At 40.7% G+C, this 13,706-nt stretch overlaps 1 protein-coding gene across 2 annotated transcripts in view; it reads left to right on the top strand.

Annotated features, from left to right (window-relative positions):
• The window catches only part of LOC143293676 (integrin alpha-8-like), a 255,395-nt gene that overhangs the window by 103,235 nt on the left and 138,454 nt on the right, over window positions 1–13,706 (top strand). Inside the window, exons 5-6 of one of the 2 annotated variants that reach the window (XM_076604832.1) lie at window positions 1,546–1,666; window positions 10,559–10,638. In XM_076604832.1, coding sequence (XP_076460947.1) covers window positions 1,546–1,666; window positions 10,559–10,638 — 201 coding nt within the window. The remainder of the gene's footprint in view (window positions 1–1,545; window positions 1,667–10,558; window positions 10,639–13,706) is intronic. The other variant, XM_076604833.1, reaches the window with a different exon arrangement.

Below are 13,706 nucleotides of genomic sequence, written 5' to 3'. Positions count from 1 at the left end.
ATGCCCCCAGTGCGTACACGAAATAAACTTCTTGCCTTGCCTTGCCTTGCCTTGCCTTGCCTTGCCCTTGCCTTGCCTTGCCTTGCCTTGCCCTTGCGCCTTGCCTTGCCTTGCTTTGCCCTGCCTTTCCCCTTGCCTTGCTTTGCCCCTTACCTTGCCTTGCTTTGCCCCTTGCCTTGCCCCTTGCCTTGCCCCTTGCCTTGCCTTGCCCCTTGCCTTGCTCTTGCCTTGCCCTGCCTTTCCACTTGCCTTGCCTTGCCTCTTGCCTTGCCTTGCCCCTTACCTTGCCTTGCTCTTGCCTTGTCCTGCCTTTCCACTTGCCTTGCCTTGCCCCTTGCCTTGCCTTGCTTTGCCCCTTACCTTGCCTTGCTTTGCCTTGCCTTGCTTTGCCCCTTACCTTGCCTTGCTTTGCCTTGCCTTGCTTTGCCCCTTGCCCTGCCTTGCCCCTTACCTTGCCTTGCCTTGCCTTGTATGTCAGCATACAATTTTGACCTGTTAGTGTTTTAACCCCCTTAGTGTTTACCATACACGCACAGATGATCAGCATATTAAAATTTTTATTTAAAAAATCAGGTCATCCAGCCATGTGAGCATTCGGTCAGTTATAGAAACATTAACGTAACCAGCTCATGCACACCTGAGAAAACGGATTATGGCTGCCTAAACGGTGGGGGTAAGAACGGTCATATTCAATCCCCCACAAATACATCTGTACTTGTGAACGTAGGCGAGAGATGGACGCTGAAGAAGAAGAAGAAGAAGAAGAAGAAGAAGAAGGAGGAGGAGGAGGAGGAGGAGGAAGAGGAAGAGGAGGAGGTGGAAGAGAAGAAGGGAAGAAGGAGGAGGGGGAAGAGAAGGAGAATAAACACATCCTTTCCGCAGAATGAAAGTATCTCTTTACTGAATTAAAGAAAAAAAAAATCTACCTTCTGAAAGTGAGGGTATAATTATCTGTTTCGGTCTGTCGGTCTGTTTGTCGGTCTGTATTTCTGTCTGTCTGTCAGTCTGTCAGTGTTTAATGGCTAGCGATGCGCGCCCGCACGTCCCTCAAACCGACAAGCACTCTGACCGCTGATGACGTTCGGGCGAAATCGGAATGCCTGAAGCGCTTGATTGGAGTAAAGGGTTTTTAAACGACGTGATGGCACTTACTGAGCGTTGCTGTTGCTGTTGTTGCTATTTTCAACTAAAAAAACAACAACAACAAAAAAAAAAAAAAAAAAGAAAAAAAAAGAGGGACAGATGGACAGTCAAGCACGGACGCACGCGCGTGCACGCTTACATGCGCGCGCGCGCCCACACACACACACACACATCTCTGTCTGTCTGTCTGTATTATTGTTTGTCAGCATGTCTATGGCTCTGTGGGTTCGTAAGACTGTCGAGTATTCGTCAATCGCTTATTCATCTATCTATCTCGTATTTAATATTGATATATTTTCTATTAGTTCCTTCCTTTTGTCTTCTTCCTTCCTCCATCATTTCATTCCTCCATCCATCCATTCATTCATTCATTCATTCCTTCATTCTCTGTGTGTTCTCCAGGCCTGTGCCCCTCGCTACGTGTATTTCTCGGCCACCTTGGACAAACGGGAGCCAGTGGGCAGCTGTATCGTCAACGTGGCCTCCACCACAGACTACGATGTGTACGCCCCTTGCAGAAACGGTAATACTGCTTCGTTCCTTTCTTTCTTTCGTTTCTTTCAAAAAAAGAAAAGAATCACTCTTTCTTGTTGTTCCCAAACGGTGATACTACTTCTTCCCTTTCTTTCTTTCTGTCTTTTCCTTTCTTCCGTTCTTTCTTTCTTTCTGTTTCCTTTCTTCCGTTCTTTCTTTCTTTTCCTGTCTCATTTTTTTCTTTCTTTTTCCTTCCTTTCTTTCTTTCTTAACGGTTTAAACTGTGTTTCGTCTCTTTCTTGTTCCTTCTTCTGCTTGTTGTTCTTGTTTTAGTTCTTGTTTTTCCTGGTTTTTTGTTGTTGTTGTTGTTATTGTTGCTGTTGCTGCTGCTGCTGCTGCTGCTACTACTAGTTGTTGTTGTTGTTGCTCTTTTCTTCTTCTTCTCCTCCTCCTGCTTCTTCTTCTTCTCCTGCTTATTCTTCTTCTCCACCTCCACCTCCTCCCCTTTCTCGTCCTGCATCATCTCATCTTCCTCTTTACTTCCTTCTCCTCATTCTTCATCCTGTTGACATTGGTGCTGTTTATATAGTTATTTTCTAATTTCATTTACTCATTCTATGTCTTTCTCTGTATTCTGGTTGGTGTGGTTTGACTAATACAGGTCGTTATGATGATTATTTCTTCTTTTTTTTTCTATCTAGCTAGCATCCCCCCCCCACCCATCTGAATATTCAATTATTATATAAATAATTTTATTTTGATATTGTTGTTGGATACGACGATAATGGTGATGATATGATTGATGTTGCCATTGTTATTAACATGGTTTTTTTTCAGTCATCTTCGGTCGCTTCACAGATAGATCTTTCATCACACAATATTGTACAAGTGGTGTGTTGCTGTTATTGATGATGTATAACGATTGTCGTGTTTGTTGTGTTATTTTGATTGAAAATCTATTTTCCAGCCAAAACAAAACAACTTTCCAGAATCATGTATGAATAGAAGTAAAGTTGAGTGCAATATACGAGGTGTTCTGGGTGATGATAGTGGTTGTAGTTACATTTTTGTTGTTGTTGTGGTTTTTGTGTTGGCTTTGTTTGTTGGAACGCAATCTCAGACTGGACAAACAATGTCAATATGGAAAATGCATAATGTCTTACGCCTTCTTGTTGCTGTTGTTGATGTGGTTGTTGTTGTTGTTGTTGTTGCTGCTGTGGTTGTTGTTGTTGTTGCTGTGGTTGTTGTTGTTGTTGCTGTTGCTGTTAGCTGTTTTCGTTCATTGATCATATTCATTAAGGTGAGGTAATGAATACCGGTTTTATATTCTTTTTATATGTTTTATTTTTTTCGTTTTGAGGTTCTTTTCTTTTCCTTTGCTATGGTACTTGTGCTCGTCCCGATGTTGTGGGTGTCTTCACTGGTCTCTGTGTTTTTCATTCCATTATGTATATATTTCTTTCTTATGTTTTTCTTTTAATTATTTTAAAAAAAACAAAAAAACTTCTGTCTATGATAACCGGCCACTTCCCCCTCTCTCCTCCCTAATCCCTTCCCCAAATCCGTGCGGCGTTTACCCATCTAACTTTGTTTTCACTCACAAGTTGCCGTTTTATTTTTTTTCCTTCTTCTTCTTTGTTTGAAATCACCGAAGGAAATAATAAGACACAACAAAAACTTTGGGGGGGGCATAAAACCAACTAGCGCGTTTTATTTTAAAGTTTCGGTTCGGTCGGTCCATTCAGAGCTTATTTTCGTTTAACTGAACAAAATACAGTATTATACAATATAACATTACACAAACTTTTACTGGAAACTCGAAGGAAGTTACAACCCTCCCCTACCCCCCCGCCAAAAAAAAAAAAAAAAGAAAAAAAGAAAAAAGTTTAGTCTCTAACTAGGACACAAGAACATTGAGAGAGAGAGAGAGAGAGAGAGAGAGACAGACAGACAGACAGACAGAGAGAGAGAGAGAGAGAGAGAGAGAGAGAGAGAGAGGAGGGGAAGGAGGGACGTGGGGGCAGTTAATGAAAGTGGGGTGTTGATTTAAGAAGACAAGGGGGATTGGCTGCTGATGAGAGTCAGCGGATTCCGGCTGACACATGCCTGAGTTGGCATGCGGGGTTCCACAAGCTTCTATAAGCGTTGTTTTTTGTGTTTATTGATTGGCTGATTTCATTGTCATTCTTATTCTTGTAATCCGCTTGTCTTTTTGTATTCTTGAGGAAACTCTTTGCTTTTTATATATCTATATCTATCTATCTATCTATCTATCTATCTATATATATATATATATGTATTCATCTCTGAACTTTTCGTTTTATGCATTCATGTATTTGCTTTGTTTGCAAGCCTGTGCCATTATCATCCTTCTTTTTCTTCTCCTTCTTTGTAGTTGTTACTGACGTTGTTGATTGTTATTACTCTTTTTATTATGATTATCATTGTCGTCACCACCGTCACCAACATAGGTGTAATCATCATCATAACTCTCTCTCTCTCTCTCTCTCTCACACACACACACGCACGCATGCACGCACATAGGCACACACGTTTTAACTACTATTATTCCGTATTGCTAGGTCTAATTCATTCTTTATCTTATTTTTCTTACTGTTTAAAGAAAAAAAAAAGTTTTTAGCCCAGAGGAAAAATCACACCAAAAACACAACAACAACAACAAACCCCAACAAAACAAGTGTTTGTTATTTCCGTGTGTGGCTCTGGAATATATAATAAAGTCCGCCGCAAACATATCACGTAGACTTGCACTTTGATGGGGTTTTTTTTCATAGTTTTTTTTTAGGGGTATGTGTAGGGGAAAGTGGGGTTTGGGTTGGGGAGGGGGTTGGGGGGTGGGGGGTGGGGGTGGGGGGGTCTATCCTCAAAATTTGGTTGATTCGGATCGATTTACGACGTGTTTCTGTTCATGTCATCATTTGCAAAAAATGTGAGATAAGTAGTAAACAAACAAATATATTTTTAATTAGCGACCTACCACAAAAATAGAAGAAACTAGGGCTTAGCGCTAGAGAGAAAGAAAGAAAGAAAGAAAAGACTAATTACGAACAAATGAATGAAGAAAGAAAGAAAGAAAGAAAGAAAAAGGAAAAGAAAAGAGGACAGAAAAATACACCACACACACGCGTGTTTTTATTTTGTAATCTCACATACGTTCAATATAACAAACAAATGTGAAGAAAAGATGCATACCATAGCATATAAGAGCATACCTTAGCATGTCATACCACATTTTACCATAGCATAGCATACCATATAATACCATACCATACTATATTTACCATACAAACATACGTGTAAACATGCATCCATTTGTCCGTACACACACATACCATACCATACCATACTATACCATACCACACCATACCGTACCATTTTTCTTATGCCATACCATACCATATTACTTGCCATACATACATACACCCCCCTCCCTCCCTCACGCACACACACACACACAAACACACACACACACACACACACACACACACACACACACGCACGTATACGAACACACACATACCATACATACATACATAGATTATCTCACCACCTTTTCTCCCTCCCTCCCTCCCTCCCTCCATCCATCCCTCCATCCACCCACCCATACATACACAGAAACACGGAACGTCCAGCTGAAAACCAGCAAGCAATCAGTGAACCGAACGATGTCTACAACCAAGCATGCAATGAGGGAATGAAGCGGTCAGATCAGCCAGCCAGCCAGCCAACCAACAAGCAAGTAGTCAAGCAAGCAATCAAGCAAGCAACCAAGCAAAACCATTTCGAACCAAACGACACCAAACCGAACAAGAAAGAAACCTCTCAATGTCACCAGCTTTCCGATTCGTTCATTCAGCTGTGCATAGATACGAGATGTAGAAGACCCTGATCAGTACTGTGAAAAACAACAACAACAACAACAAAAAAACAACAAAACAAAACAAAAAACAAAAACAAAAAAGAAAAAAAAGAAAAGAAAAATAAAACAAAACAAGATTAACACTAAGAGAACAGCTCATTTTGTTTGGTTGTATAAAACAAAAAGTGTAAAGACAGATAAAAGCTCAGACTTCATGATATTAACTGCAAAATTCTTCATCCATAAGTGTAATGTACAAGGAACAACACCTACACTAGACCATTTTATTAACTATTTGAAAATATGATTCAGGTTAGAAAAATATTTGTCCTCCACTCTTGGGAAATATGAACGATTCTGCTCAGCATGACAGTTATATATGCCCTTGATTACTTAAGTAACGAGTTGATATTTAGTGAGTGGGAACAGAATAGCATTGTCCATCTCTATGCAGTCCAACACGTAGTATCGTATTCGATTTGTATGATAATGGATATGCCTTTACTTGTAGTTGTAGTACACAGCAAGATTCAGCCAATTAGAAAGAAAAGCATACACTTTCACTTGTGACTGTAATTCCGCAGGAAGCTTAACAAAACATATTAGTAGATGATTATGTAAGTTTTGTTTTGTAATTGATAGCTTGTATGTGATCATGGTATCTGTGCACTCTTGATGTTATGTGTTGCAATGTCTTGTATTTTAAATATCTTTTCATTAAAAATCCCCCCAAAACCACAACAACAACGACAACAACAACCACCCCCCCCCCCCACGCCCCCACCCACCCCCCCAAAAAAAAAAATCCAACAAAACAACAACAACAAAAAACAAAGAAAACAGCTGCAGTCATACAACAATGATAACAATGAAAGGGATCGCGAGTGCCTGTGCACGCGACTCGCAATTCATATTCTAAAGCCCTGTGTGGAGCACGATATCTTGTTACATGTCATGCCAGTTATAGATTCTGCCGCGCTTGTTTGTTTTCCCATCAGGCGCTTGTTCAACACAGTTCCATTCATTTGCTTTTCTCTGCTGACCGCACAGGGCAATAACTATGACGTCTGAAAAAAAACACGTTCGTATTAACGAAACAAAACTGCGCCATACAACACAACTTCCGTTTGAACGCTCCCACAAAACCATGGGAGAGAAAAGTGGTCACAATTACGGGCCAGATTACAGCAGCTTTACAAACCCAGAAAAGGCCTCTCTCCGTGTGAAGGTCATTCCGACACGTGTCTTTCCTGGGGATGAACTGATTTAGAAACAAATGAATCAAACAATCAAAGAAAAAGCAATAAGCAAGCAAGCAAGCCACAACAACAAATACAACAAAGAAAAAAAAAAAGAAAGAGAAGAAAAAAGTTCATCATATAATCATGGCGAAAAAACAAATCAATAAAGTGGCCAATCATCATAAGCCGGAGTGATCAGCTACTGTTACCCACTTACGCCCCCCCCCCGTCCCCCCCGCCAGGCCCCCGCCCCCCATTAAAGGAGAAAAAAGGAAGTTCTACAAATCATGATGGATACAGGTAAATGGACGGAGAAAGCAGAATATGAAAACGAAAGAGACATTAAAATATAAATAAGTATTAAAAAGAACAAGAAAAAAAGAAAGAAAGAAAGAAAGAGAGCGACAGAAAAGATTAAAGCTTCAACAACAACAACAGTAAAATGAAACACAAAAAAAAAGGAGAAAAAAAAAGTCTCAACAATAACTGCAAAATATAACACCAAAAAAGAAAAAGAAAAAGAAAAAAAAAAGCTTCGACAACAACAGCAAAATAAAACACCCCCGCCCCTAAAATAAATAAATAAATAGATAAATAAAAGCAGCATTTCCGATTTGGAGACGTGGAGCGAGAGTGCAGGGAAAGGTGAAGGCACATTGGTTTTAAGGAGGAAGGCAAGTTACGGCTTTAGTCAAAAGTTTACCTGCTGGAGTATTAACTGGTACGATCACCAGCAGTTTGACAATACTTTTCTTCTCCCCCAACCCCCTTTCTTTTTTCTTTTTGGTGTGTGTGTGTGTGTGTGTGTGTGTGTGTGTGTGTGTGTGTGTGTGTGTGTGTGTGCGTGTCTGTCTGTCTGTCTGTCTGTGTCTGTGTGTATCTGTGTCTGTGTGTGTTTCACTCAACAGAGTCATTGTCAGCATCCTCCGCTCTTTGGAGAAAAAAAAAAGAACGAACATAAACATGGCTTGACTCCTTTCTACTATTCCCTTTCCATTTCTTCCTTCCTTTCTTTATTCTGGCCACTCTCCTCGGCTTCTGCTTACCTGCTTCAAGATGAACCGCTCGCGTAATTTTTCTTTTCTGCCCCATGCCTCCATCTTTTCTGCTGTGTGCCCTCAAGTGTATGCTTCAGTTATGGCCCCTTCTGGAAAATTCTTCTGTGCTTGGAGACTCCTTTTTTAATTTTTTTTTTTTTTTACTCTGTCTTTTTTTTTTTTTTTTTTTTTAAATGATTAAGCGATTGCTTGCACGACTCGGGCCCGCCCGGCTATTTCCGTCCGTGTTCGGAAACGTATTGGGGATGACATTAATTTGGATGTGAAAGGAAAACGGGGCTGGACATTTTTTTTTTTTTTTTTTTTTCCCTCTGATCTTTTTTTCCTCTTCTTTTTCTTTTTACTTTTCTCTTCTTTTTGTTATCTATTTTGATGCTCTGCAGCTGATGGTATACTTTTTCTCTCTCTTTTTTTTGCGTGTGCGCTCGCGTGTTGTTTGTGCTGTTTTCTTTTGTTTCGCAGTTCTCGCGGTATGATCAAAAAGCGTTATGAAATATGTTGTGGGTTTTTGTTGTTGTTTGTTTGTCTGTTTGATAAATCATACTTTTGGAAATATTGAAGAGAGCAGGACTGATTGTTGTGTTATCTATTGCTAACTGTATATATTTGTTTCATTTTTTTTTTCCATTTTGTTTTGATTGATGTTCTTTCTTTTCATTTTGTTTGTCTTTCTGTATTTCTTGATTAAAAAAAAACAAACAAGCTTTTTTCCTTCTTTTTTTTCCCCTAACATTTCCTTATTCGTTTCTTTCATGCTCACATCAAAGAAGAAATTCGAACGAAGCCAAGTGATCAAAGAAATGCAAATCATATGGACAATAAAAGAAGTATGAAAAAACAGGGAAGAACAAGTAAGAGAGAAGCAGAGAGAGAGAGAGAGAGAGAGGGAAATATATATATATATATATATAGAGAGAGAGAGAGAGAGAGGAAGAAAGGGGCTAGCCTGAAAATAACAACACGGATGTGGATTACATGAAACTTCCCGAAAGCAAGAGATAAAAGAAAGAAGAAAAAACAAAGAGAAAGAAAGAAAGCAAAAAAAAAAAAAAAAAAAAAGAAAAGAAAATATAGAAGGAACACACACAGACAGACACACACAGACACACACACAGAAAGAGAGAGAGAGAGAGAGAGAGAGAGAGAGAGAGAGAGAGAGAGAGAGAGAGAGAGATTCTTGATTGAGACGCTGACCAAAATGTTTATCTTTCCCTTATTGTTATCTTACATTTATTTATTTATTCATTTACTTGTTTGTTTGTTTATCTATTTTCTTGATTTTTCTATTCATTTATTCTAATTAATCAAATTGTTTATTCATTCTTTCGTTCTTTCTAGGAGAATTGGAAGGAAGGTGAAAATGTAGGCCATAATTTTATTGTCTGTATGTATTCGAGGGTAGTGGGGGTGGGGATGGGGTGGGGAATGAAGTTGAGGTGTGTTTGAGAAATATGTCTGGCATGATTCTGTCTGTTCTGGCACGTGTTTGTAGGACAAGCGATGTGAATCCTACTGTGCAGATTCTTGTCATAAGTAGACAAGAGATATCAATGTATAAAAAGAAAGGGGAAAAAAGGAAGAAAAGGGGAAAAAGAGTGAAAAGTGCATTCTATTTATGTATTGATGCAGTCTTTTTCTGTCTGAAAACAAACGTGCTTTTTGTGTGTGTGTGTGTGCAGAGAATGATCTCTTGTAATGCGTTGTTGCTATTCAACTAGACTCGCTTTGTATTTGTGTGTGTTCATGTATACATGATATTGTATATACACATATGATTGAACTCTTTGATGTATACATGTATGAATAGTCTCTTTGATATTTATATCATATATATATATATATATATATATATATATATATATATATATATATACATACATCGAAGACTGAAAGTCTTTGATCGTTGGGGCCGTAAGCCTCTCGCAGACGGAGCGTCCAAATTATTACAGTTTCTGAGTGAAGCATCGGCTGCCAAATAAATTTGTTGTGTTTTTCAGAATATTTCTTATGTGCGTGCGCTGATGTGAGGATGTCCCGGAGTCAAAGTCTCCTAAAAAAATAAGGAGAGAGAACAAAAAAAAAAAAAAAAAAAAAAGACGCTTCAGTGCTCTGGGCCTGTCCGCAGACAAGATGTGGAACCTTAGGGTTTGAAGCCCCCGATTCGCTCAATGTCGGTTCTTACCCAACGACAGTATCTGTATGTACCAGGACAGTTGGCAGAAGTGATGTCACCGTCCATCAGTAATGGTTCAGTCTGCATGCTTTGATGCTTCTGTAAAACTGAAAAAAAAAACCACCCAAAAAAACCACACACACACAAAAACTGAGACCCAGAGCCGAACCTTTGCTCGAAATTGTACGTGGCTTCGACAGGTGTGACGCTTCTGTACGAACTGAAATATAAAACTGAGACGCAAAGCCGATGCTTCGCTCGAAAACTGTACGAAGCTTCAACAGGTATGATATCCGAGCGGATCAGCCGGAGTTTTTGTTTTTTTCTTTGCCGAACGGGTCGGAGAACCTTCGCTGTGAAAGCTACCCCTCCCCCCAACCCCCCCCCCCCCGCCCCCCAAAACCCCGCATGGTTGCCGCCCCGTCTGTGAGTGGCTTTCACTAAAACGGCTGCTGCTGCGTTCTTCTGTCTTGTTGCATGGTGGAACCCACTCTCCTCCTTAACCTTCTGCTGCTACTCCTTCATCTGTGCCACTGCATCCTCTTCCTCCTGTTCTTCCTGCTCCTCCTGCTGCTCCCTGGCCGTGTAGCGGTAGACGAGAGCTGGGTGAGCGACCAGTATCACAGGCAGGGCTACTGCCAGACGGGCTGGGCGGCCTCATTCTCGGATGTAAGTTGCTCCGTCACCCGATCTTGACCTGACCTTGACCTTGACCTTGGCCATGTTAGGGTCGAGAATGGTCAACGGATCGAGGAAGTTACCTGTTCAATGAGTTGCTTTCTTTTCTTTTTTTTTTTCCCGGATTAGCTATGTGGACAGTGTATCATATATGGAAACAATAGTACAGGTTGCGCGAATAATTACCTATACTGCCCAAATATTATTATTATTATTACTCCTAAAGATAGTGTGACTGATAGCTTGCAATACCTCCTCAGAGAGTGACAATGATTGGTTGGTTGGTCGTAATGTTGATCCAGTTTCAGAAATGCCAATTTTCTAAAACTGTCAAATTGACAGAGAGTAATATTTTCCAAGACGATTATTCCGACGCAGCTAACATTCTTTATTGCTGTAGCGTTTGTGTGACGAATAATCATTAACTGACATGTAGTTTGTGAAGTTTCAGCGTATGTATGTCTGACTGAAATCAGAGGACTTGTTGACAGATATAGATTTCATGCTCCGAAAATAGGGGGCTGGGGGTGTGGGAGGTAGAAGGTCTGGGGGGTCGCGGTAGAGGAGGGTCGGGAGGTGGGTGGGAGAGATCCCTTCCCCCTTCCCCCCTTTAACCTTGCTATTTTTAAACTGCTTCCATTTTAATTCCGCTGTACCCTTGCCAACCCAGACTGCCAGGCCCTCCAACCCGATATTGACGCCCATGGCCTTTTTTTTCCTATTTTTTTTTATTTGGTCCAATTAAGCAAACAACCAATCGATGTGGTCCGAAGGGAATCGCGGAATTGAACTGTCCCAACACACGATATTCCCTCCACGCGAAGACACCACCTTTCCTTCTTCGACTTGATCCTTAATTCCCTTGCCACCCCCCAACCCCCTGCCTGTCTCATTCCTTCGCATACTCTTCGCTTCTAATTGGTTTCATTTTCCTAATGACGCCAAAGACGAAGTCTTGTCTGTCTGTGGGTGAAGGGAGTTTCTTGTGAAGACAGACAGACACTGAGACTGGTTCAATAATAGTATGGAGAGAAGTGGGGATAGGATTAAGCAGTATACACTTGTGATCAATACGTACATTACTGTCGAGACGAAAGAAAGAAAACACCAAAACAAACGCAAATTTGAGAGGGATTGGCATTCTGATTACTTGAAGATGCTTTAGTTTACCCTATGTTGTTGTTTTTTTTTAAAGGAAGAAAGAAAGAATCTTTCAGCGAAATAATAAAACAGTTCCGGGAAGCTGTCTAATGAGTTAACGGAAAGTTCGTGTGTGTGTGTGTGTGTGTGTGTGTGTGTGTGTGTGTGTGTGTTGTGTGTGTGTGTGTGTGTGTGTGTGTCTGCGCGTGTCTGTGTGTGTCTGTGTGCGTGTGTCTGAGTGTCTGTGTCTGTATGTTGTATGTAGGCCTATATGCGTGTATGGTGTGGGCGTGCTTATTGGATAGATAGATAGATAGATAGATAGATAGATAGACAGAGAGAGAGAGAGAGAGAGAGAGAGAGAGAGAGAGAGAGAGAGAGAATCGGACAACTGAAGAGCAGAACAGAGAGGGAACATGACTGTCTCCATCCCCTCTTTCCCCCCTCTCCCACTCAAGAACACACACACACACACACACACACACACACACACACACACACATTTTCATGTTATCTCACTTTTCCCTTATTTTACTGTTAGCTGTTGATCGACTGTGGACGCTGAGAGACCAGTTTCACAAGCGAGGCTATTGCCAGCTGGGATGGTCGGCCATCTTTAGCAGCGTCCCCGTAAGTCTCCTCTGATCCCGATCCACAGACACTGTTATATAACATTTCAGGTCACTAGTGTCTGTGTCCGATCGGAAATTCTTCTACCACGCACGAGAAAGAAAGACCACATTTTCTTCTAACTGTATACTTTTGGCATGTGGTTTACTGGACAAACTTTTTTTTTTTTGTTATTGGTGGTTGTGGTCTATGGTAGGTCATTTTTTGTTTCTGGATATTTTTTTTCGGTGTAATTTTGCTTTTTAATCGTCGACAGTATCTGTGTCTTGTAAATATTTGATGAAATATGTTATGTTCCGTGTCTTTCAGTTTCTATATATTTGTTCTTCTTCTTTTCTTTTTTTTTCTAATGGAGTATTTTTGCTGGTTTCTTTTACCTCTTTCTTGATTCTCCTTTTTATGCCTTTCTTTCTTTCCTCCTTTAACTTATATTATCTTTCTGTGAGAAATTGTAAATACGTGTCAGTTCTTTCTTCTGTTGCTCAGCTTGTTATAAAGATATGTGCACTGAATTGTCAAAGGCTTCCTGCTTTGAATGATCGGCATGATTGATGCTAAAAAAAAACAAAAAAACTGGTGCTGTTTTTCATCTTGAGGAAGAGTACAGATTGGCCTTTTGGGCTTGTGCAGGGCGCGTTATTATCATTATTTTACATTGAAAACCTGTGCGTTCGTTTCTCTCCCATCTTCTTTGATCGATATATCGATACCTGGAAGGTCATAACACAAGACACAGCAAATGCAGCGATTAATGAAAACTTTGCACTTTCCCGCGAATACGACATGCATATTTATATTATTATATAAGCACTTACGTGTAAGCATGCATATACATACATGCATACATACATACATACATACATACGAACACACGCACACACACACACACACACACACACACACACACACACACACACACACACACACACACAAGCGCGCGCGCGCGCGCAATCTTTCTACCCTCCATCCCTCCCACTAACCTCAACCGCACGCCACGCGCGCGCGCGCACACACACACACACACATACACACGCACATACACACACACATCTTTCTACCCTCCATCCCTCCCACTAACCCCAACCCGCACGCCACACACACACACACACACACACACACACACACACACACACACACACACACACACACACGTACACACACACACACACACATACACACGTGTTGAAAGGGGTGGGGGTGGGGGCGGGAGGTACACTTAAATGGTGGACAGAATGAACACATAGCTGAGTTTGTATCGTATCGTGTTGTAATGTATTGCAATTGTATTA

Source organism: Babylonia areolata, chromosome 19 (genome assembly GCF_041734735.1).
Source record: "Babylonia areolata isolate BAREFJ2019XMU chromosome 19, ASM4173473v1, whole genome shotgun sequence".
Classification (NCBI taxonomy): domain Eukaryota; kingdom Metazoa; phylum Mollusca; class Gastropoda; order Neogastropoda; family Buccinidae; genus Babylonia; species Babylonia areolata.
This window is presented reverse-complemented; position numbering and strand designations above follow the sequence as displayed.